General features: G+C 48.8%; 1 protein-coding gene across 2 annotated transcripts in view; it reads right to left on the bottom strand.

The window, feature by feature from the left end:
- PTPN18 (protein tyrosine phosphatase non-receptor type 18) overlaps nucleotides 1–26,581 on the bottom strand; it is an 80,531-nt gene that overhangs the window by 32,907 nt on the left and 21,043 nt on the right. For both annotated transcript variants that reach the window (XM_066579923.1, XM_066579921.1), the window contains exons 3-5: nucleotides 23,858–23,934; nucleotides 10,950–11,045; nucleotides 781–819 (exon numbers count right to left, since the gene is read on the bottom strand). In XM_066579923.1, coding sequence (XP_066436020.1) covers nucleotides 781–819; nucleotides 10,950–11,045; nucleotides 23,858–23,934 — 212 coding nt within the window. The remainder of the gene's footprint in view (nucleotides 1–780; nucleotides 820–10,949; nucleotides 11,046–23,857; nucleotides 23,935–26,581) is intronic.

Genomic DNA, 26,581 nt, shown 5'->3' on the forward strand with positions numbered 1-26,581 from the left:
CCATGAGTCAGTCTGTAAGTCAGTCTGTAAGTCAGTCAGTGTCAGTCAGTCAGTGTCAGTCAGGAAGTTAGTGAGTGAGTGAGTGAGTCAGTGAGTCGGTCAGGGAGTCAGTCAGTGAGTCGGTCAGTGAGTCAGTAAGTCAGTCAGTCAGGAGGTCGGTCAGTGAGTCGGTCAGTCAGTCAGTGAGTCAGTAAGTCAGTCAGTCAGGGAGTCAGTCAGTCAGGGAGTCAGTCAGGGAGTCAGTCAGTGAGTCAGTCAGTGAGTCAGTCAGTCAGTCAGTGAGTCAGTCAGGGAGTGAGTCAGTCAGGGAGTGAGTCAGTCAGAGAGTCAGTCAGTCAGGGAGTCAGTCAGTCAGGGAGTCAATCAGTCAGTCAGGGAGTCAGTCAGTCAGTCAGGGAGTCAGTCAGTCAGTCAGGGAGTCAGTCAGGGAGTCAGTCAGTCAGTCAATCGTCCGTGTCAGTCCGTCAGTTGTCCGTGTCAGTCAGTCAGTCGTCCGTGTCAGTCAGTCCGTGTCAGTCAGTCCGTGTCAGTCAGTCCGTGTCAGTCAGTCCGTGTCAGTCGTCTGTGTCAGTCGTCTGTGTCAGTCGTCCGTGTCAGTCAGTCCGTGTCAGTCAGTCCGTGTCAGTCAGGGAGTTAGTGAGTGAGTGAGTGAGTGAGTGAGTGCTTTCACCTTTATATATATATATATATATATATATATATATATATATATATATAGATGTTCCCATTGTTAATATAACCTTGAATTTCTGTAGGATTATGTTCAAATATCAGACTCACCTTTCCTTGTTCCACCTCTCGGCACGCCATTACGAGGACCTGTAAGACATGTGACCATAATGAGGAAGATACGGATGACTAATCAGAGCTCCCTGACCTGCCATCATTTACCACAGCAGCTGGTTGCCTCATTGTAGCGAGTGCGATGCCGTAGGCACGTAATGCAGAGCTGAAGAGGAAGACCTCAGGATCGCAGCTCTCCAAGGACATCATCCACATAACGTGACAATGACATGGCGGACGTGAGCTTCAGCATAGATCACTAACAAGAAGACATCTGTATGTACAACTAGTACATGAGCCCCCAGAAGTGCAACCGCTGTCCGTGCAAATTGACGGAGGGGGGCAGAAGCTGGTGTTGGTGTTTATACAGCAGCCAATGGGAGAGAGTAGAGTGCAGTGTAAAGTATGGTGAAGAACAAAGAAGCGTTTGGAGACTCTGGCAGGAACTAGATCCCAGGCTATCTAAGGGCCCTTTTACATGGAATGATTTGTGTGAACGATAATTTTTTAGTGCAAACACGGCCAACGACCAAGCAATAATTCATTCGCTTTTGGTTCATTTTACGCAGGCATAAAAATCACTGGTTTGCCGGTTGTTCCGTGTACAAGGCAGTCATTATCATTCGCAGACTCCGCTGACAGACCGCCAATCGACTGAAAGAGCTATAACGAAAAAATGTAAACTATTATCTGCACGTGGAAATGGACGTTGTTAGAAAGCAAAAGACATGGCTCATTCCAAGGATTACCCGCTCCGTGTACGAGCTCACGCCCGCGACGTCTTACACATTACACCCCTGCCGGCAGTGACTGCGTATAGCTCTGCCCATGCCTACCAATTACATGGCCACGAACATTGCAGTAGGATTTTTTTTTTAAATGCGTAAGGGAATGCTGCCTGTGTGCCACGTATTGCATGTGGACAGCTTTCATCCGCAGCCCGTAGAAGCATGTAGGGCTCATGCTGCGATGTACTTCTCGTGTGCAGCTACATGCAGTGACCATTGACTTTCATTGACTCCGTTCACCACGTATCATGCATCCCTGCAAGGCAAACATGATGAGCAGTGAAATCACGGTCGTGGACATGACCCAGGGAGGCCAGAATAACCTCCGCTGCAGCCACCCCCAAAAATGACAAACCTTCTTCTTTGGCTAAAATGGCCACAGCAGCCAGTTTATTAACAAGCAGTAAATAACATACAAGTAAAATATTCAACGCACGAGGGGGAGTCCTTGGAGCCACAAAATCTGGTGCAACTATAAACATGAAAGACCTTGCCCCAGACGGACCGACAGGCTCAAGGGCAACACAAGCCGCCCATTGGGTGGCTATGACTACCGTCACTTAAGCCAAAGGGAGTCTACTGCCTCCTTCACCAGCCAAGTAACCGCACCAGATAATCTACCAATACATTAAGGAGGGAGTCTAAGCAGGTGAGACCCATGCCCACCACACACAATTTTCCAACGACTCCAAGGACCCTCCCACCCGCCAAAGCCAGCACGGCTTACACCTCAGCCTGCACCGCCCCCAACAAGCCCAATGCCCTCTCTATGCCTTCTTGAATCCCAACCGCCCACATATCGGTCCCAATATCATTAAGGTGGACACCATCAGCAGCCCAATAATTGCCCACACCTTTTTCCAAATCTATGTGCCGTACACTGACTCCTCCGTTCCTAGCCACGAAAGATGACACATGTCGATTAAGCTTTATCCTTGCCCGATTCATTCCTTCCATGGAACGGACAGCCCTCCAACTCTTCCTTGGAATGATTTCAAACCAAACAATGACCATGCATGGTAAAAGATCATACTGAATGTCACGGCGAAGCTCAGGCGCCGGACGACTCCCTAAGTAGTTGCCTCCAACATGCAAAACAAGTATGTCCGGACTCCTGTCCAACCTAGCATAGGTCTCTACCTGCCGCAACACCTGGCTCCATTTCATGCCCCTCACTCCCAACCATTAACAACCACCAAATCCCTCGCAAAACCCAGCTGTCTCCCCGTAGGCCGGACCTTGGCCCTCTCCGCGGCCCAGTGCACATAGCAATGTCCCATCAGCCACAGCAAAACTGGATACCTGAAACCTGTAATGGAATAGAAAATTACGAATCATTCCATGATCTACCCCTATCCTCAATAATTTTTATATATATATAATATATAAAATACACATCTATATATATATGATCACTAATATATAGATAGCACCCCCCCCCCTCAAAAATCCGCCAATTCAGAACGAACATACAATTGGTACCGTCTCGACTTCCATCTCCCTATCCTCTTCAGCACCTCTGCTGATAAACCCCAATGTGCCGCCTCTGTCGCAGCCCCAATCATGAAGGAATGAGACGAATACCCTGCTCCTGCTAGCCTGAATTCTGACACAACGTTCCGCAAAACACCATTAAACTGATATTGTGACAAAAAGGACCCATCCTCATGACAAAACAGCGGTGCCACCTCCATATGTCGCAACTCCCTATAATCCACAAAGCATCGTACTGGACACGTCAATGCCCCCGGCACCTGTGCCAAACAAACCTTCCGCCCCTTACCCAACTGGTCCGTTTTTGACCGTCGCAACCAAATTTCCAACACCCCCCCCCCCCCCCCCCAACAAAACCACATCAGCCATAGCTAAACTACCCTTAACACCCTTGCTGGGGGACACAAGCTCACTCAGCCTAAAAGCCCCGGAAAAATGCAAATGCAAATGCGCAACGGAATAGTCGCTCCTCATAACTGTCCGTGCAAACACTTCCCAACATAGCCCCCATCCTTTCCAACAAATCAAAAGTAATCAGACGTCTCCTGTCTTTGACCATCCGATCCTTCCGGAAACCCCTCAACGCCTGCCACACCAAGAAGGCTTTGGTGAAATCCTGTCGCCCTCAAGACCTAAAACCAAACGCCAACCCTGCCATGAAATGGTTAACCTTTGCCACTGACCACTTTACCAGGGCTACATTCCCCAATCAGGCAAGTAACACCATCACCTGGTCATCCTCAGACACCTCTTCCCCCAATTTGCTCACCCACCGCTGCCAATGATCCCAGGCCGCTCCATAGGCCGACCACGTGGCCTGTGCCAGCAAACCGACAATCAACTGTTCCGCCGCACGTCTACCACGCTCCATAGCTCCGGTGGACAAAGCAGGCCCTCTCGTTCTGCATCCGGCACCAACTTCCAAAAACGATCCCACTGGAAACGAGAAAGAGCATCTGCTATATTGTTGTCCACCCCAGGAACATGGACCGCAACCACCCATGCATTCAAGGACAAGCATGCAAAAACTAATTGCTGCAACAAATCAACTACCAGCAGCGAACGGGCAGTCACACCATTAATCCCCTGTACTACTCCCATATCGTCACAATGGAAGTGCACCTTCTTATTCCGGAACCACTCCTCCCAAACAGAAACTGCCACCACAATTGGAAAAAGTTCCAATAACACTAAATTCTTCACTGCCCCAAATCACCGCCATCCTTCCGGCCATTGACCTGCACACCACTGTCCCCGAAAAAATGCCCCAAAACCAAAAGCCCCAGCGGCAACAGTAAAGAATTCGCAGTCAAAATTGTCTACAGCCTGGTCAATAAACAAACCTCCCATTGTACTTGTCTAAAAAAGAGGACCAGACCGCCAAATCCACCCGAATCTCTGTAGAGATCCGCACGAAGTGATGACCTGCTTTCACCCCGGCCGTTGCCCCCGCCATTTTCCTACAAAATACTCTCCCCATCGGCATGATCCGACAAGGGAAATTCAGTTTACCGAACAACGACTGCAAGTCGTACAGGGTAACCTTTTTTGACTGAGCCACCCTCCCCAAACGCAGTGAAACCAACTTATCCTCCGGCAGACGGCATTCCATCTTCTCAGTATCAATCATAATACCAAGAAAACTCAGACAAGTAACTGGACCCTCTGTCTTTTCAGGCGCCAATGGGATGACAAATTTATTAGCAACCCACTGCACCGTAGACAAAAGGGCACTGCACACGCTGGAACCTGCCAAACCAACACACAAAAAATCGTCCAAGTAAGGCAAAATAGATTGCAAACCGAACACATCCCTAACAACCCACTCTAAAAACGAACTAAATGCCTCAAAATAGGCGCAGGAAATTGAGCACCCCATCGGCAAGCATTGGTCAACAAAAAACTGCCCCTCCCAAACACACCCCAGCAAATGAACGCTATCAGGGTGAACTGGCAACAAACGAAATGCCGATTCAACATCAGTCTTAGCCAGCAACGCCCTTTTTCTACAACGCTGCACCCATTTTACTGCTGCATCAAACGACGAGTAAACTACCGAACAGAGTTCAGGAGCTATCCCGTCATGCGCCTATCCCCCTTTGGAAAAGACAAGTGGTGGATCAACCAAAACTTTCCTGGTTCCTTCTTCGGAACCACCCCCAATGGGGAAATTACTAGATTGGGAACCAGGGGGGGGGGGGGGGGGCTGCCAACCGCCCTGCTATCCATCCCAACCAAACTTCCTTCTCTAACTTCTCCTTTACCACCGCTGGGAATTGTAACGCTGAACGCAAATTCTTCAGCGAAAATGGGACCTGATGCATCGGCGCCGGAATCCTAAAACCCTCTGAAAACCACAACAACAACAACCGCCCTTTCTCCACATCTGGATACCTACTTAGAAAGGGGGCCATTTCTCGAACCTTCACCGGCGTCCTCCCTCTTTTCATTAGCACCCGCGGTTTTTCCCTTTCCTCGTTTAAAACATTTGGACGCCCCATGGGAGGACCGGCTACAAACGGAGCAATTGTGTTTGAACCGACAACTTGCTCCGAATTTACACTGGCTTTCATTGAACTGCCAGCAAAATCCTGCCTTCCGTAACCCTGAGGCCCCGCCATTCGTGACAGAGCTTCCTCTACTGGACGACCCGGCACTCCCAGAAAAGGACTGCCCATACCGTGTTAGAGCCATAGCCTTGTGATCCCACCGGATATTGGGACGCACTGCTTTGCGTTGACGAAATTGGTCATCATACCGCGACCACGCCTGACTACCGTACGTCCCATAGGCTTTCCCAATCGAATCCAAATAGCAGAAAAGTGGCGAACAATTTTCCGGCACCTTTTCCCCAATAACTCGAGCCAGAATAGCAAACGCCTGCAACCAATTAGCAAACATCTGCGGAATAAGCCTCCACCGTTTTCTCTCCTCCTTCTCTTTTTCGGACTCCTTTTTCCTTTCTCCAAGTTAAATTTTTCTAAAGGTAACAATGAAAAGATCTCGACGAACTCGTCCTTCCAGATCTTTTCTCGCACCTCCTTCTTCAAATAGGCCCCCAAGGGGCCCTCAAAGCAGACATAAACCTCTCCTTTAGCCCTGTCATCCAACCAAACTGCCTCCCCATCCTTCTCAGTTTGAACCGCCACTGTCACACCATCAACACATTGCGCGTCCGGCATCACGAAATTATCCAGGCCGACACTGACCCCCGCTTCACGCCTACCCCTTGCGGAACCCACGATGCCGTTGGAGACGAGAGTGGTAACCCCATCACCCTGTCCCTGTCACAACGCTGCAACAGTTCCCTGACATTCTCCAACAACTCCCGCAATTCACCCCAAATTCACCGCTTAACCTATCATCTACATCAGACCTTTCTCTCACTACCTGCCTTGCATACACATCAGTAGACAAACCAAACATGAGCAATGCTCACCAGGCTGCATGGAAGTTGTGTCACCACCAGCCGGGCCTCCGGACGTCATCAATTCAGCGTCAATCCCGGACTCCTCCACTTCTCCGTCTTCCAGCCGCCGTCCATCAAGCTCAACCGCCACAGTCCGACTGGAACTCGCTCCTTGTTCTTGCCACGGAACAACTGCCAACCGAATCCTGGCCGTGCCGCTCCCGACTGGGCCTTCCAGATACTGTCGCCGTCCAGCAATGTCCGGATTCTGCCCTGCCACACCATCTCTTCCTCTCACTAGTCTTGACCACCCCCTGGCCGGCACATCACCTAGAGGGGCCACCGTAGGGAAACTCCTCCTCCCACTGCTCTCTCCGCTGTTCCCAGCTCTCACAGCCATTTTCCTGCTTGCTGCCCGCTTCCCAGACGCTCCCTCAGCCAGTACATCACCATGGGAGACGTCTTACAACAGAGACTGCTGCATGCCGCCCGCTGCTGCAGGCCCCGCCCCCTGACTGGAGCTGGGGCCCTCACTCACCGTACCCGCCGGCAGCCTATTCTGATTCCTCCTAAGCCGCTGCCCCCTGCCCTGAGGCTTAGGGAGAGAACCACTGCCCAGAGGGTCCCCAGAGGGACTCCTGAGCCGCCAGCGAGCCCGTGGGGTGACGTCATCGTCCTGCAGCCGCGTCGGAGGCCTGGCCGGCCGCAACCTCCTCTCCTGCACCTCAGGAGCCGCCAAATCTCCATCTCCCCTACCTAACATCCCGGACACCTGGGCCTGCAGCTAGTCCTGTCCATGGACACTCGCTGCCGCCCGGAGCTCCTGGAGGATCTGTTCCTCGTCAGCCATATAAAAGGTACGTGCTGACTCTCTAACTCCCTAAAATCAAGAAGGCACTGACCCCACCCCCTTCCTTAAATAACCCCCCGCCTCTAATTTTCCCCACCAATCCCTGCACTACCGCTCCCCTATTCTAGAAAAATCCTACACCACCCTAACTTTTAACCCTTTCCTAATTAACCCCCCGGTTATCCTCCCCCTCGTGTCATGTCAGGCTCCCACTTAAAGGGGTCCCCTGTCTCCTTTGCTACAGCCTTAATCTTGAGCCCTAAAAAGATCCCAAGGGTCCTTTCACATGGGACAGAATTAGACGGCGGGGCGCATCCAAACACGCAGGTTCCCTAGTAGATGATGTTTTACACTGGATGCTGATTCAGGGTGTGAAGTAACAGATTTAGGGCTCATTCAGGAGGACCCCCAGAGGACCTGATAACCCTGGAGGTCCTGATGACCCCCAGAGGACCTGATGACCCCCAGAGGACCTGATGACCCGGAGGACTCTTCCAACTCTACCAGTCGACGCGTCTATGAATTTGTGCAGCTAATTTATAAAAAAAACGCAGCTACTAGAACCAATGGCTCCTATGGAAACGTTTAGATCAGGAGTGTCAAACTCATTGTCACCGAGGGCCACACCAGGCTTATGGTGACCTTCGAAGGGCCGATTGGAAGACAGTACAGTTAGGACTCGTTCACACAAGCGTATCTGCGTACATAATATGCAGTGAATAGAAGCCATTGATGTCAATGATTTCATTCACATGATGTATATTGTCACACCGCATGACCTATATTGTTACATACTACGCACCCCAATAGGCCACTGAAGGGAATGGGCCGCGCAAATACCTGGTGACTGCGCAGGAAACCGATGTACTCACTGCATATCTGCGCACAATCTCAGGGGCCCATCTGCGTTCTTTTTTGCGTTCCCAAATATGCAGGCATAAGCGATTTTCAATTGCGCAAATACGCAGCGTATCTGTGCGACCGAAATACGATTACACCCGTGTGAACGAGCCCTAATAGTGACTATAGTGATCACAGTAGTCATAGTGACTCTCATAGTGGCCCCAGTAAAAATATTGACCCCCACAGCGGCCCCATTAGTAATAGCAAGCCCCACAGTGGCCCCAGTAGTAACAGGGTATCCCACAGTGGCTCCAGTAGTAAAAGCGACCCCCACAGTGGCCCCAGTAGTAATAGTAACCCCCACAGTAATATATACCCCCTCACTAGTAATAACCCCTCAGCAACATCATCCCCAGCAGTAACATTAACCCCCCCCCCCAGCAGCAGTAATATTAACCCCCCCAGCAGCATAACCTTCCCCCAGCAGCAGTAATATTAACCCCCCCTGCAGCAGCAGTAATATTACCCCCCAGCAGCAGTAATATTAACCAACCCCCCCAGCAGCAGTAATATGAACCAACCCCCCCCCCAGCAGCAGTATTGTTAACCCCCCCCCCCCAGCAGCAGTAATATTAACCCCCTCCCCAGCAGCAGTAATATAACCCCCCCCCCAGCAGCAGTAATATTAACCAACCCCCCCAGCCCCCCCAGCAGCAGTAATATTAACCCCCCCCCCAGCAGCAGTAATATGAACCAACCCCCCCCCCCAGCAGCAGTATTGTTAACCCCCCCCCAGCAGCAGTATTGTTAACCCCCCCCCCCCAGCAGCAGTAATATAACCCCCCCCAGCAGCAATATTAACCCCCCCCCCAGCAGCAGTAATATAACCCCCCCAGCAGCAGTAATATAACCCCCCCTCCAGCAGCAATGTTAACCCCCCCCCCAGCAGCAGTAATATTAACCCCCCCCCCAGCAGCAGTAATGTTAATTAACCGCCCCCCCAGCAGCAGTAATGTTAATTAACACCCCCCCCCCCCCCGCAGCAGTAATATTAACCCCCCCCCAGCAGCAGTAATATTAACCCCCCCCCCCCAGCAGCAGTAATGTTAATTAACCCCCCCCCCCCAGCAGCAGTAATATTAATTAACCTCCCCCCAGCAGCACCAATATTAACCCCCCCCCCTCAGAGCAGTAATATTAACCCTCCCCCAACCCTTATACTTACCTGCTACCTGTAGTCAGTGCCACTCTCCTTCTGCTCTGATGGCAGTGTGTGCGCCTGGCACGCTTCCTCCGTTAATCAGTTACTTGAAAAGCCCGATGCTCACTCAAGCATCAGCCTTAAACGAGCCTGCTCGCTCATCCCTAATTCACACATTTCTTTGCACAGTTAGGCCCCTTGTGTGAACGAGCTCTTATGTAACCAATTAGTTGGAAACTTCAAGTTCGGCTTTCAAGTCTTTTGGATGCTGAACATCTTATATGAATCCTACGAAACACGTTTTTGGATGAAATGGATGGGCGGCCCCCCCGACTGCAGCGCAGCGCCATAACAGGCTTCATACGATCCTTGGCTGTAAAACAGGAAGTGTCACAACATGCGGGACGGACGGCGGAACTCCAGCGGACTGTATCTAGATGATGAATTAGTAACTCCAGCAGACTGTCAGATAAGGAATCCCAACCAATAATCGGCTTGTTGGCCCCTCCCACTTGTCTTCTGTTTACCGTCCTCTCCAAGAATGTCCAGAACTAACTACATTTAAGGGCCGGCTCAGAAGAGCGTATCCGAAGAGCGTATCCGAAGAGCGTATCCGAAGAGCGTATCCGAAGAGCGCTCCTTGTATAGCGCAGTGTTTTACTGCCGGACCATGTATGGTATGGATGTTGTACTATGCATGACAGCGTATCTCGCGCACGTTGCGTATAAACGCCGCACATACATAATGTAATTACGTATGTACAGCGTTTATTACACACCCAAAGGGAACAGCGGGGCTCTATCGCATGTAATATGTGCTGAAACACAACCTGCTGCGCTCTTTTGTTCGAATGTATTATATTAGTATAAATGGATCACTGACAATCAATGACTTCACCGCCTCCAGTCACCATGTAATACGTGAGGAGACCCGCCCTACGGAATAGAATAGCTGGGATATTGTAACTCACCCTCAATGCTGCTTGGAAAGTGACGAGATTGTAAGTGCGGCTCTCCGTTTTAGTGGAGCAGGTTATTCTGCCGATTTGGATGCCGAATTTCCGGCAGGTTTTAAGCCGTGTTCAATTCTGCATCTAAATGGGCGGTCAGCCTGCAGACTGCGCCGAATTTACTGCCGCTGCGGTGCGTCCTACTCCGTCCCCGAGGCTGCAGTCACCTAATAGCTAATGGAGTAAATCTGTAATGCAGCCAGCAATGGAGGACGTGACAGGTAAGTACCACCCAAAGGTGTGAGCAGAGAGATAAGCAGCTGCCCCCAAACTGGCTCATATGGCGAATACGGAGATCTGCGGTAAATGTGGCATCATCCTCCATCACAACGGGACAACTGTACCCAGAGCGTCAATGACAAGTGGGACTGTAGGACGGGCGGTGAAGCCGAACCCACGAGGCCCGACAAGCACGACGTTATATCATCTCCATTCACGTTTTATACCAGCATCACGTTACGGATTTCCGCTACATTCTTTACTCCAGCTCACCCGAGCGACACCAGAATGTCCAACCAACAGCCGTATGTCAGACAACTCATTCCGTAAGTATTGGGGTGAGCGCACTTACCTTCACGTTGTACTGCCATATCATCCTCCAGAAGTCCACCACGGTGTGGCTCAGGGGCCCCTGGGTAGCGATGTACCGGGGCTGCTTGTCTACACCCTGTGGGAAGAAAGGGTTTCCTTTACTACATGGCTTCATTGCAGACATGAGTGTCGCCAGTATCTGCGGAGGGGGATTTGTACGGGCGCCATCATATAACGCATGCTAAACAATATTACATGGAGCGGAGAAGTAAATGACTCTACTGAAGATGCACAAACAGTCCGGTTCTTAATTGGTGACATCCCTTTTCAGAGTTCTCACATTCATAGAACAGCGCCATCGAAATCATTGATTTCTATAAAATAAGTGAACCCTTTGGAATTTTCTGGATTTCTGCATTGACTGCGTCCAATCATTCTGGGACATAGTTAAAGCATCGGCGTAAACGGCGGCGCTCCTGGAAGCAAGCCAATGTAGCTTCCTGCTATAATGGTATACTTTACAGTAAATGTGACAGGCCGCACACCGCCATACTCCCTAAAACTATGTGAAAAAGTCCTAGACCTGCCTTAGATGTCTGAAAAGTCACAATTTTGGTGCATGAGCCAAAATTGCAACCTTTGTAGTCAGAAAACTGGTGAACAAAAGTAAATAGATATGTGCATAGTTAATGTAGCTCACAATCCAAAGCATCCTACTAGGGTGTAGAGCGGCATCAACACGGGACATGTAATAAATCACAGCCCCAATATTATATTGTATATGATGAAATCCCGGGCCATACCAGACTCCTCAGCAGTCCACCATGGAAGGTGCGCCTGAGACGAGGGGCGGCGACGGCGTTTCTATAAGCCGCTATCACTGAGCGCGAGGTCTTCTCATTTCACTTTCACTAAAGAGTATTTGTAATATTACTGATGGATTTTTGGGCCTTTCTTATGTGTCCTTTTGGGCAGATGTCATTGTTTGGGGATTAATGAGACTGATAACACAGACAGCTGTGCAGTTCGCATTCAGAATTCTTCCACATTCTGCTCCGCAAGCAGTTAATTCCAAATGGTTCCATCCATATTTTAATGTGGAAAGAAATGCCAGAGCTGTAGCCTGCAGCGTAGGCAGGCATGACAGGGTTAACAGGGAGGGAAAGGGTTAATGAAAAGAGGAGGTAGGAGCAAGAAGCTGGAAATTAATAGGACCAGTGCAGAGCGAGGAAGAGGAAGAAAGAAGAAGGTCGTGCTGCAAGAGCGGAAGAAGAGTCAGCAAAAGAGAAGAAAAGTCAGAGGAAGACAGAGGAAGAGAAAGGAGCCTGAAAAGCCTGAAGTGCCTGAAGAGGAGCGACTTACCCAGTGGAGGATGGAGCAGATGTTGGCCAGGATCCGGGTTGTGCCAGAGGAACGCGGACTAGCATGGCTAGAACAGCTGTTGGGTGAGGCCCTGGGAGTGGAGGAGTCTAGCCCAGCATCTCTGGCATCGGGCGCATGCCCTAGAGTGCCGTCGCTGCATAGGGAGCCCATTGCAGGTCCCTCAGGGCAGGCTCCCACAGGCCACTCCAGCCAGGTGTAAGAGCAGGCTCAGGAGGAACTCCATTTGGTGGCGCGGTATCTAAGACTAGGCCCTGTGAGGGGCCTAGTACTGGGCTGAGGCCACGAAGTGGAGAGGGTGTGAGGCGCTGCCCACTGGGTGATGCATCAGTCAGAGAGCAGCCCTGCTGCAGTCACAGCCCAAAAGAAAGAGAAAGAGGGAGAGGACAAGCAGCTGGGAGAACTGGAGGACAGAGGGAAGTCCCGGGAGGGCGGCAGGTGGGCGGCCCAGAGGATGATGGCGGGAGCTCGGCTTCAGGGAGATTGGAGGTGACTGGGCACATGGCTGAGTGGTGGCAGACTGGCGGGGAGCTGATGGCGCAGGGGAGGAGCATTGAAGATGTGGATAGGGATCAACCTGAAGATAGATCGGTGGCTGGTGGGTCCACAGCCCCTATGCAGCCAGATGAGATTGTTTGTGTAATTTAGATAGTAGCATAGCGCTGGCGGGGGTTAGTATAGGGGGAGATGTGAAGGGAGAAGGTGTGATCGAGGGCGCGCACGGTGTGGGTAATGAGTTTAGGGCATTAGTGGGTTGTATGTGGGAATTTTTGCAGAGGCAGGAAATGGGTCCGTTGCCTCTTTTGGCATGGAATTTGCCATCAAGAGTGTCATACAGCAGATATAGCGTACCAGCTGGAAGCTCGGCTGTGGGGACTGGGGTAGAACAGGCGGCGGGGGGTGTCAGTGGCGGTTCAGGCGGAGAAGCACGTTGATGGGGTACGTCTGGACCATTAGGCAAGGTAGGGGAAGATGGAGCAGATGTTGGCCAGGAGGTTTATGTTTGCTTTGAGGGGCCATTGGGGGCGTATTCTTCCTTTAGAAAAATGTAATTTGGATAAAGGAAAGAGGACCGAATATAAGAAAGAAGGAAATGGAAAGGAGGTGGAGTCTTATCCCGCAGACGTTCACAAATTGGTTGCAAGCGTTTGACATTTTGGCTATCACTTTTGATGAAAAAGCGTTGAAAAATAGTTTTGGCCTTTTTTGCTACTTAGATTCCATAGGCATAGCTTATAGAGTTTATGGAGGGCAGACCCGGCTGCACTATGATGAGCAGTTTAGGCAAAGAAAAGTGGTTTGTCCATCAATAAGATGGGAGCAGAAGGATATTGGGCTTTGGCTGAGGGTGATGGCCCCGGTACGCTTTGGGCAGCCCTTTCTCGGAGGAGCCAGGTCATCGGGCTTGGCTAGCAGGTCACAGGTTGGGTGACAGCTCGGACAGGGAGCAGGACAGAGGTTGGGTTTATGTTGGTGATTCAATGAAGGCCAATACAATTTTGGAGGGGGGGGAGGTCGTTATAAGCACGTCTGCTGACACACTGTAACGCAGCGTCGCATGGAGCAGAAAAAGGTAAGGGTTCAGGAGTTGCTGGAAAAAGGGATGACGCACCAGTGAGACTGGCAGAGATGGTGCCCTATCCAAATAGATACCATGATAGGAAAAAGGCTGAGCTGCTGTTAGAGGGTTTTAGGGACGGTTTTAAGATTCCATCCCCGGAGCACAGGGCCCTTTTCAAAAAAGAATTTGCAGTCGGCCTTAAAGTGTCCGGCGGTAGTGACTGAAAAACTCGCTAAGGAGGTTCGGTTGGGATGTATGGCGGGTCCTTTTAAGGAACCCTCTTTGCGGGATTTCATAGTGTCGCCACTGGGGATCGAGCCGAAGAAGGAACTAAACGAATTTTAGTTAATTCATCACTTATCCTACCCTAAAGGGCCATCAGTGAATTATGGGATAGATGCTGAGCTTTGTCGGTCATGTATACCTCATTTGATGCTGCAGTTAGGTGGGTAAGGAGGTATGGAAAAGGAGCTTTATTGGCGAAGTCCTATATTGAATCGGTCTTTCGCTTATTACCAGTGGCGCAGGAGAGTATCTGGTTACTGGGGTGCTATTGAGATGGACATTTTTTCATGGACAGATGCTTGCCTATGGGATGTTCCATCTCATGTGCATATTTTGAGGCCTTCAGTTCTTTTTTGGAATGGGTAGTGAAGTATACCGCCGGCATACAGTCGGTTATTGACTACCTTGATGATTTTTATGCGTACGGCGTGGTGAGTTACCAATGTGCGCAATGTTATTGGGGTTTCTTCAATGGGTTGCCCGCCTATTTCAGGTACCTTTGGCCCTGGATAAGACGGGTGGACAACGTGCTTGAGTTTCTTGGGCATTACCATTGACACGGAAGCAATGGACTGTTGTTTGCCGGAACAAAAATTGAGATTTGAAGAATGAGGTGGCTAGGGCCCGCAGGGTTGCTAAGATTACGCTGACAGATCTGCAGTCATTATTAGGGGGCCTATTTTTTGTAGAAGGTTGGCAGCAGCTATGGCGGGGGTGCATTCTCACCATCATTTTATTCGGTTAGGAAAAGGCCACAAAAGGCGACTTGGCAGTGCTGGTGGCTTTTTTGGAGGGGTACAATGGCAGTTCACTCATGATCGAGGAGGTTAGTGAGGTTGTGGATTGGGAGTTTTTTACAGACGCGTCGGGGAGTACAGGTTTTCAGGGGCAGTGGTATGTGCGAGATTGGCTGGCGGAATGGAAAGAGGCAGGTTTAGTCAGTAACTTAGTGCTATTGGAGTTGTTTCCGATAGTTGTGGCTATTGCGGTGTGGGAAGGTTGTTTTAAAAACAAAAAGATTCGATTCCACTGTGATAACATGGGGGTAGTGCAAGTAATCAATTCATTGACTGCTTCCTCTCCGCCAGTGGGTAATCTCTTGAGTCATTTGATTTTGGAAGCATTGTCGTTGAACATGTGGGTGGTGGAGTAAGGAACTCAATCACTGATGCTCGGTCTCGATTGCAGTGGTAGCGATCTCAGAGGCTGGCCCCAGGAGCAGGAAGGGAGGACTTGCCAGTCTCACCTTTGGAACGTGGTAAGCGAGCAGTGGGGCACCTAATTGAGGGGTCACTGGCTCGGGGTACGAGTGAGGCATACGCTACGGTGTGCAGTGAATGGGAGGGCTGGTTATTGCAGTGTGGGGAGATATGTTCAGAGGAAGATTGTTAAGTTGGCTTGGAGATAGTTTCGGGGGGAAATTGTCAGAGGGACGGGTTAACCGCTTTATGGCAGGAATAGCATTTAGGTGTAAGTTAAGGGGAATGGGAGATGTTACTAAGCATTTTTTGGTGAGACAAGCGCTGAATGGTTTTAGGAGGGGGAAGGCGAGAATGGATGAGCGGAGACCGGTGTCATTCAGTCTTCTGGAAAAATTGGGGATAGCTTTGGACTCATTTTGTGGGGACAGGTTTGACAGGTTGTTATTAGAGATGAGCGAATATACTCATTTCGAGTAATTACTCGATTGAGCACCGCGATTTTCGAGTACTTCCGTACTCGGGTGAAAAGATTCGGGGGGCGCTCTCTCCCTCTCCCCCCCACTCCCCGCTGCAACCCCCCACTCACCCATGGCACCCATGAGGTAGGCGACTAAAGGCTAGTTGACGAGTTGTTTGGGTCTCTCGAGTCAGTTGGTGTGTGGCGGGAGGAATGTTGTATATTATGTTATGTTTTATAATAAAATGGCTACTGCAGCCAAAAAGAAGGTGCTTGTGGTTATTTCAGGAGGAATGGGGGTTAAGAAGGGTGGTTACAGCAGGGATCACTCCATTATACCCGAGGCATGAAAATGTTTTATTTCTACTGGCAATTCCACATCAAATTCCGCAATAAGACTTTGCAGGTTTGGGTGTGGGATTCCCAGCTGAGGATAAAGGCCTCGCTCACATGGGCGTCAGTTTAATGGTAAAACATCGCGGCGGTCTGTGTGTTAAATTGGATGAACGAAGGTCACGGCTGCCGGCACTGAAGTACTGAACGGACGGCGCTGAAATCCCTTACTGAAGACAACCTCCGGAGATGAGGGCCCTGAAATCCCTCCCTCCGCTAAACTATCTTTGAAACTTTAAATACCTCACTGAAGAGAATCCTCTGTCATGGGGATCAAGGGAATTCTCACGGCGGGGGATTCCAATCAATCCCCACGGAAAGTCCCTTTATTCCTGCAGGGATGTTAAACTCCCTCCCATAGAAGTCTATGGAGCCACTGGCGTTGTGCCGTCAAAAGGTAGAACAAGGTAGAAATTCATGTGTAAAAAAATAAATACAAATTCGCCCATTGTGCACTCTGAAAGAATCCATAGGAAACCATAGGATCTTTTAGATGTAATTTTTTTGATGCACCTACTCTGCATCTAAATGACGCTTGTGTGAAGGAAGCCTCAGAGAGCGCATTGAGTAACATACAGTGCAGGGAGAAACCAGAAGGCATTTTATTAGTAACCAATGCAGAAACTCCAAAGGGTTCACTTACTTTTTCTACTAACTAAATAATCTTCTCATGAAGCGATTTATCGTATTATGCAGATTTTTATCAGGTCTGACACCTCAGAAATGGAGAACAAAGCTTCTGATAAGTATCCGTTTCGCCTCGCGAAATATACAATGGTCAAGCAGGTTTCACCGAAATCTTTCCTGGATCAGCAGATTAGTCGCACTCAGAAAATGCATCGCAGATTCCACATCAAGAAATGACATCACTTCTATTCACATGTAGATTTCAAATCCAGGCACCAAAAATGGCGCAGATTTCCAATAAAGCTGCTTTCAGGACATGAATTTGCTGTGGATTTGATGCAGATCCGCTGAACATAAAGAAAGAGACGCAAACAGTAGAACTGATGCAAGCCAACAATGAAAACGAAAAAAAACCCAAAACTCCTATAAAAACTGTGCGGCAACACGAGAAGGAACCGCGCCCCCGCCAGGAGGATCTGCATCCTGCAGCCACTTCTGCATTTTGTATTTTAAAGTCTCATGAAAAATGAAAGAAATGACTGACAGCAGTTTTCTAGATCGCAGATATTTTTGCACACAAATTGCTTGTTATTCAGAAGCTCTGTAAGTAGAATAAAACATTGATTAAATGTCAGAGCTGCCGGGCCGCGGTCCAGGGAAGCATTATGGTCCCCACCGAGGCTGGATGGGCTGATCCTCCACTGACGTGATGCCGCAGTAGCAATGTATTTTCTATCTAGCAGTCTAAGTGAACTGTAAATGTATTAGGGGGCACGAGCGTCTGCATGTGCCTCATCCGGCGGCTGCTCTGTGCAGCAGATGGAATTGTAGTGGCCCAGAATGTATAATCATGGCCCCCTCCATAAATGTCATACATGTCAGGTCTTTTGTAGATGCGCTGTGCAGAGTTGTCCAGTCATTTTGTTATGTGCATTGCACAGCTGCAGCAAGTGAGAGGTTAATGTCTGCATGAGATCTTAGACATGAGATGCCTGCAATGTATCAATGTTTAGAGATTATAAATATGAGTGTTTTGGCTGTGGTAGTCAGTATATTCTTCTAGGTTCCTGAAGAGTGCCAGCCACGTAGGGGTACCTTCAACCCTCATGTGGTGAAGAATGGAAGAGGGGGAGCGGTTTCTGAGGATCTATATGCCAGTAACCACGGAGGAGTGAGAGCCAGAGGAGAGAGATAGAGCGAGAGCGGAGAGACCGGTCGATATCCCCGCGCAGAGGTACTATAATCAAGAGTGGCTGTGGAGTGTCCCTACCCTTATCCTCCTCTGGAGGTTTTCCTCATCCAGGAGCAGTCAGATAACTTGGCCTGCAGGACCGATGTCATTTTGTGTTTCCTCCCAGATCTTAAGTCTACCGTTTTGCCTGCACGGCCGTCTTGCATAATTGTGCCTTGTACTGAGTTCATGTCAAGTAAAGTTTTGACAGGCCCTGACTGTTCCCAGGGACCTGAGGTACATTACACAGTCTGCAATTCCTTTATTTACCGCCGAGGGTCATTCCATTGGGTAACGGAATGGTAGCATCACCCGTGACAACTTCAACACCTGTTCGTGTGTTTATTGGGCGTCCCTCTCCTAGGGGTGTCAGAAAGAGGCCCAGCGCTGCTCTGGCTGGGGCTACGTGTGTCCCTCTGCGAGGGAGCATGGTAAGTGCCACCATGACAAGCGTCCACCTTACCCTCCCAACGCCTCAACGTATGCCATGTGTCAGGGGTCACCCTACGGGACGCTGCTGAATCCTACTGCAATGGGTTTCTAGTACAACGTACCGGAGTGTCTGGTTTACATTATACTGAATGTGACAGGCTGCGTGCCATTACGCCTCAAAGCTAGCCCCGTCCATTTTTTTTTAAAGTATCGGAGACCTGGGTAAATTCCCAAAATGTATATATGCACCAAAATTGCGACTTTTATTTGCCACAAAACTGTTGTGTGGAGCGTAATAGATCTACAATGTGTTTTCGGATTGATCCCAAAAAAGGGGTTCTCGTATGAAATCAGCCCCAGATTTGCTCTTTTAGGGCCCATGGATATAGAGACAATTGATAACACTGCTACAAATGTAAAAAAATTGTAACACAAAGTAATTGATGAGTTTCTGTAAAATGAAAACCTGCAGATTACACTGGTAAAACGGAATCATTGCAGCATGTCTTATTTTCAAGTTATTTAACCCCTTAGTGACCAATCGTAACTCCGTTATTTCTCCATCGCCGTCGCCGTATGAGGACTTTTTTTGAGGGCCAAGTTGCATTTTTCAATGGTACTATTTAATGTACCGTATAATGCACTGAAAAACTTTAAAAAATGGAGCAAAATGAAAAAAAACTGAACAGTCCGTCATCTTTCGGTGCATCTTGTTTCCAGTATCCACAAACTGCACCAAAAATGACCTGATACCTTTATTCTACGGCTCAGTCCGATTATTGCGATACCAAACTTAGGTAGTCTTTTTATTTTTTTCCAAGACATTTTAATTTCTTTTTACATTGTTTTCTGCCGCCATCTTCTGCGCACAATAACTTTTTTTTATTTTTCCGTCCACATAGTTGTGCCAGGGCTCATTTCTTGCGGGACGTCCTTTAGTTTGAGTTAGTGCCATTTTGGAATACATAGAATGTTTTGATTACTTTTTATTGGAGACAGAATGACCAAAAAAGTGCGTTTCTGGTGACTCTTTTCTTTAGTCTAACCAATGACCTACAAAAAAACAGTTCATTAATTACAACTTACTGGCGGATGATCCGCAGTGTTTCCGCCACGTGGAGACATACCCTATATGTTACATAAACCTACCCTAAGGGCTCCCACCCACTGGTGATATTTTCTCTCTTGCGCTGCAAGAGCACGAGAAAACTCTCGCCTCGCAGCGCAAGAAAGAGGCCGGTATAGAACCAGCATATCGCAAGTGGTTTCAATGGGGCCAGCGACAGCAGCGCTAGCCCCATTGAAACCATAGGGAGAATGCCGTGGACTTCTGCCACAGCTGTGACAGCTGTGGCAGGAACTTCCTTCCGGGGACTGCGGGCATGAAGGAATCCTCTGCCACAGCTGTCACAGCTGTGGCAGAAGTCTGCGGCATTCTATTCTACTGCTTTCAATGGGATCGGCACTGCTGCCGATCCCATTGAAATCAATGCTTTCTGCCAAGCCCCGCAGAATGATTATCGGGGAAGGGCTTGAAATATAAGCCCTTCCCCGGTAATCATCAATAAGTGTGTAAAAAAGTTTTTAAATTTATTACTCTCCTGCACTCAGCCGCGTCCTCCTGCTGGCTCCCAGGCACTGCTATGAAGCTCTTTCAGCAGTCAGGGATTTAAAAATCCCCGCCTCCTAAAAGGGCTGTGCAGATTGGCTGAGGGCTTAGCCAATAGCAGCTACTGCTTATCTATTGGCTGAGCGCTCAGCCAATCACACATAGCTCTTCATCTGTTACAAAAATAAGCAGATAGGATCCCTGCTGGGTATTATTGTATCTTGATGCCACCAGGAATTCCTGGGGAAGCCAAGATTGGCAGGGGGTGATGCACCCTGATGCTGATTAGCACAGAAGCCCTGCAAATAGGTCCTGGAAGGACACTTGCTGGAACATTGCTCACTGTTGTAGCAATCAGGCGAAAGTGTGGTGAACCGGTTTTTCCAGCGCCGGCGCACCACAATAGGAAACCCCACCCAATTTCAGTTTCACAGACCGCCCGCTGCATGGTCGGGGGGCCTCCCCCTCTTCCCCCCCCCCCCCATACCTCAGGTGGCTTTCCCAGCGGACGATGGGCGCTGCAGGCTCAGTGGGAACAGACAGAGCTATGCAGGATCACACTCCAGCGGCCTTCCCCCCACACCTCAGGCGGCTTTCCCGGCGGCCGAGCACTAGCGCTGATGCCGCAAGCTCTCAGCGGAGGACTGGGCGGCAGGAATCTGACTGTGCCACCAGCAGAGCACAAGCACTCAGCGTCCCAGCTGTCAGCAGGGGAGCGGCGTCCACAGAGCAGAGAGCCGCGCCAGAAGAGCAGAAGTGATGGGAGCAGCAGCTGTGAGCGGGGTAGCGGGCAACAGGGAGCAGACTGTTCCAGCGGCGGAACAGAAGCAGTGAGGATGCCAGCTGTCAATGGGGGACTTTGGGGTGAGGGTAAGATAACTTGTTAGGCTTACATTATTACATTTTAATGCTGCCATGTTACAGCCGTAACATGGCAGCATTTATGCACATTGTGCTGCTACGACCTTTCTGCCTTCACCCAATCGGGAGCTAGGAGTGTGAGAGGGGCGTTCCTGCTGTCAAACCCCTAGCTTCTGGTGGTGTCAAAGTACAATAATACCTGCCTGCTGATCAGCTGATTCCTGTTGCTGTTGTTGCTATGGTCAGTGGGGAAAGCAAGAAGCGCCTACCATAGCGCAGCAGCCCGGGTTGGTATTGCAATGTAACTCCTGTTGAATTAAATGGCTCAGAATTTATTACTTCTTTTATTTGGGAAAAATAAGGCTTAAACGCCTTAACTAACCTGAATAGATGAAGAGACATTTCATCTGGTTTACAGGTTCCAGAACTTTGATTCCCCTAATTTGTTAGACATCGCACTACTAGAACAGTGTCCACCTCTTGAGCTAAGTAAATTCTGAGGGCCCTTCCTATAAAGTGACTCATTGCTAAATCCCCGTGGTTGTGCTGCGTAAGGGTAGCACTGATTTCTAACATTAATCTGTTTTCCCTTAGTCCTGATGTAGTGGCCCAGAACGTCTATTCCTGGTCCCTTCATAAATGTCATACATGGGATGTCTTTGGTGTAGATGCACTGTGCTAAATGTCTAGTCTGTTATGTGTATTGCACAGCTGCAGCACGTGAGAAGTTAATGTCTGCATGTGGCTGGGATATGTCTGGAAATGTATCAATTCATGTCCTGTCATGTGGTATACTTGAGACTATAAGTATAAGTGTCTGAGAGTGGGAAAAGGTCTTCAGTTCATCATCTTTTGGATTCCTGAGTGAGAGTGCTAGCCACATGGGGGCACCTTCGAAGTTCAACCCTTATGTGGTGAAGAGGATGGAAGAGGAAGAAAGGTTTCCTGAGTACCCCAATGGCCGGAAGCCAATAGAGAGTAAGGAGAAAGAGAGAGAGTGGGAGAGAGAGTGTGAGGAGTAAGGAAGGCCAAGACCACCATGCAGAGGTACTGTGTTAATAGAGTGTCTGTGGAGAGTTTGCCCCTTCCCCTTCCAGGAGCGGCACCGTACAGATAAGGAGGACTGTAGGGCTGGTATCATCCTGAGTTCCTCCCTGACCTCCTTCTTCTGTCTTACCTGCAGCGGTGTGTTCTTGAATTGTAAAGTGTTAAAGTTTTCCAGTAAAGTTTTGCAAGGCCCTGACCATTCCCAGGGACTGAGGCACTTAAGCACAAAGACGTGTGTGAATTCTCGTTATTGTTGCCGAGGGTCATTCCAGTGAGTAAAGGAACAGTGGCATCACGTGACACCCTGTATTCCTGTAATATGTTTATTGGCCATCCCTCTCCTAGGGGCGTCTGGAAGAGGCCCAGCGATGCTCTGGCTGAGGCGGTGTGTGTCCCTCTGGGGAGGAGTCTGGTGAGTGCCACCGTGACAAGGGACAGCTTTACCCTCCCAGCGCCTCCGCATATGCCCCACGTCCAGAGTTAGGCTGGGTTTTCACGGGACGTTTTACTAGTGGAAATCTCACGTCTTTTCCGCAGCGAATCCCGGGAATCCGTGCTGCAGTGGCGCTAATGCCGGCTTTGCAGCGACGGATTGACCACCCCGTGTGGATCAGATTTTTGACAAATCTCGTCCACATGGCTGACTCATTCCCAGATTAGCTGCTGCAGGCAGATTTGCCACAGCGAAACTCCGCAGGGAAAATCAGCGGCAAATCCACCCTGTGTGAACCCAGCCTTACCCTACTACACTAACAGCAGCACATTATATACTATTACTTTATAATAAACACAGAGTGGGAGGAGCTAGATAGCCTTCGTAGGGTTCTAGTTAATTTTCATTAAAAATTTCATCTGCAGGAGGGAATTGATGGGAAACTGATCAAATTTGCTGATGATACAAAGCTAGGAGGGATAGCTAACACTACGGAAGAGAGAGAGGATTCAAAAAGATCTAGACAAGCTTGTACAGTGGTCGGCGACTAACAGAATGGTATTTAACAAGGAGAAAGGCAAAGTCCTACATCTGGGCAAGGAAAATGAAGTAAGCACATACAGAATGGGAGGAATTGGGCTAAGCAGCAGCACATGTGAAAAAGACTTGGCTATACTAATAGATCATAGACTGAACATGAGTCAACAATGTGATGCAGCAACCAAAAAGGCAAACACAATTCTGGGATGTATTAAGAGAAGCATAGAGTCTAGACCACGTGAGGTCATTATCCCCTCTACTCTTCCTTAGTCAGACCTCATCTGGAATACTGGGTCCAGTTCTTGGCACCCCACTTTATAAAAGGCATAGACAAACTGGAGCAAGTTCAGAGAAGAGTTACCAAGATGGTGAGCGGTCTGCAAATCATGTCCTATGAGGAACGGGTAAAGGGTCTGGGAATGTTTAGCAGAAGAGAAGGCTGAGAGGAGACTTAATAGCGGTCTACAAATATCTGAGGGGCTGTCACAGTGCAGAGGGATCAGCCCTATTCTCATCTGCATAAGGAAAGACTAGAAGCAATGGGAGGAAACTGAAAGGGAGGAGACACAGATTAGAGATTAGACAGTGAGGGGGATCAATGAGTGGAACAGGTTGCCACGGGAGGTGGTGAGTTCTCCTTCAATGGAAGTGTTCAAACAAAGGCTGGACAGACATCTGTCTGGGATGATTTAGTGATCCTGCACTGAGCAGGGGGTTGGACCCGATGACCCTGGAGGTCCCTTTCAACTCTACCATTCTATGATTCTATGACTTCATCTATCCTGTACACAGGGGTAGAATTAACCCCTATGGTCGCACTGTTGTTAGGACTAAGGAAAAACCTGTTAGAGGTCAACATTTGTCATATCATCATTTACTCAGCTGTTTACCTGTATGAAGCTCGCATTAATGTAATCATATCCAGCTTCTTCTGCAAGCAACGTAACTGGAACACGTGTCTGATCATCTGAAACAGCATAAAATTAGAAAGTATTCAGCCAGTGGTTTAAGTCTTTTGCTTTCAAAAACAGGGTGTGCTGGGAGTTGTAGTCTTGCAACAGCTGGAGAGCCACAGGTTGTAGACCACAGTACTACAGCGTCAGTCTAGCTGTCTATTATTATTAACTGTAATCTATGGTCTCAATGTTTCCAATTATTTTTGATATTAACACAGCTCAAGTCCAGCAAATAATTTGAAATGGTTAAAAACATACAAATATAAAATTTGAACTTGAAACACAACAATTGTTTCAATTTATGATTTTGACCAACACATCAAGGATGACCGCTCTGCAGCACAGAAAGCAAATTATGGTTTGAAAGTGGATGCAAACTATTCCTACAGATGTTTATGGATTACTTTCAAACCCTTTGATTCTATATGAGCAGTGTATTGGAGTAGTTGATTTCTGAGTATCCTGGTGGCTCTGGTGATTTCTGGGTATCCTGGTGGCTCTGGTGATTTGGTCATCAATTGAGGTGGGATGGTAGCCCTGATTTATAAATATCTTTTTGAGATTGTATAAATGTTCCTCTCTGTTGGGTTGGAGCAGATCCGGTTGTATCTGATGGCCTGGCTGTAGATGATGGACTCGTTGATGTGTTTAGGATGGGAACTGTCCCATCTGAGGTATGTGGGCCGATCAATCGGTTTTCGGTATATGAATGTCTGTATTGAGTTGTTTGAAATCTTTATGGTAGTGTCCGAAAAGTTGATTTCGGTATACGAGTAGCTTAATGTCAGGTTTATGGTGGGGTGGAATGCATTGAATCTCTCATGGAATTTTATTAATTCTTGTTCGGTGTTGGTCCAGATGATCATGATGTCATCAATGTAGTGGAAGTAGGCCAATGGTTTGTTGGAGGCCAGAAAGTCATTCTCAAGTTTTGCCATGAAAAGGTTGGCATATTGCGGTGCCATCCTACTGCCTAGCAGTTCCAGTGAGTTGCAGGAATATCTCATTGTCGAAGGAGAAATAATTGTGTGTGAGGATGAATCTTGTGAGTTGTAACACGGATTCAGAGGCAACCCCATTGTCCTCAAGGTGTTCCTGGCAGGTGGTCCGTCCATCTTCATGGGGCATGCTGGAATACAAGGATTCCACATCCATAGTGGCCAGGATGGTGCGATCGGGAAGGGGGCATATGGTTGATAGTTTGTTTAGTAGGTCTGTGTGTCAGAATAAAAGGACTCCATATCCATCATTATCAGTTCTTGCATCAGTGGAGAATATGAAAGGTCAGAAGGAGGTCAAGAGGGATATCCTTAAAGAGAGCAACCAGGGGGTGTGTGGAGACACCCAGCGGGTGAGTGGGTTGGGGGATGGCATCGTCTCTCCCCAAGGAGAGCTCCCAGAATGGGTGCTATTAACAATCATAGTTTTACAGACTTGGTAAAAAGTCATACATTGATTTGAAGGAATGCTGACATCCAATAGGTGGCGCTGCAGAGGTATTGTTTCATCTTCCTTATTTGCAGGTCTGAAGGAGAGATAACACACAGGCCTGCAACCCCCTAACACCAATATGGGGTCATAAAACTGTCACATTCCTTACCAGTGGACGGATTAAGTATTTACTTCTCTGCTTATCTTTTCTGGTATGGTTTGAAATGCAAATTAGTCTCTGATTTCTGTGCCTTTTCACGTGTGAACATTTGTGCGTATACCGTATATACCGGCGTATAAGGCGACGGGGTGTATAAGACGACCCCCAAACTTTCACCTTATACGCCGGTATACAGTGGAGAAAAAAAAAAATCATTACTCACCTCCCCCGGTGTTCTGTCGCGCTCCGGCAGGATGTCGCTCGCTCCTCGTCCCCGGCACAGCATTGCTTTCTGAATGCGGGGCTTGAAATCCCCGCTTCCAGAAAGCTAATACACACGCCGGCAGCCATGACATCATTGAATGGCTGTGATTGGCTAAAACACACGTGGCTTCAGCCAATCACACTATTCAATGACATCATTGAATGGGTGTGATTGCTAACACACGTGCGCCTTCAGCCAATCACAGCCATTCAATGCTGTCATGGCTGCCGGCGTGTGTATTAGCTTTCTGGAAGCTGGGATTTCAAGCCCCGCATTCAGAAAGCACTGCTGCGCCGGGGACGAGGAGCGAGCGACATCCTGCCGGAGCGCGACAGAACGCCGGGGGGGGGGGGGTGAGTAATGATTTTTTTTTTTACACTTTTTTTTTTTGTATTACCGGCGCATAAGACGACCCCCGACTTCAGAGCAGATTTTTCGGGGTTCAAAAGTCGTCTTATACGCCGGTATATACGGTATATATGTCCCATCCAGATTTGTTCAATTCTGCCTGAGGAAGGATCCTGTGAAGTCCGAAAGCTGCTATAACATCATGTATCATATCTGCAGGACTACTTGGTTACTCTTACTGAGGACAAACACATTTCACTGCACGCGTGATACATGGTGAATGGAGTCAATGAAAGTCTATACCTGCATGTAGACACTGCGTATCCATACACAACAAAAATAAAATGCAGCATGCTCTATTTCTCTGTGTACACACGCAGCGTGAGCCCTATACACTTGTATGGGCTGCGTATGAAACGCGGTCCTTATCCAATACATTGTGTATAGGCAGTGT

This window comes from Eleutherodactylus coqui, chromosome 10 (genome assembly GCF_035609145.1).
Source record: "Eleutherodactylus coqui strain aEleCoq1 chromosome 10, aEleCoq1.hap1, whole genome shotgun sequence".
Taxonomy (NCBI): domain Eukaryota; kingdom Metazoa; phylum Chordata; class Amphibia; order Anura; family Eleutherodactylidae; genus Eleutherodactylus; species Eleutherodactylus coqui.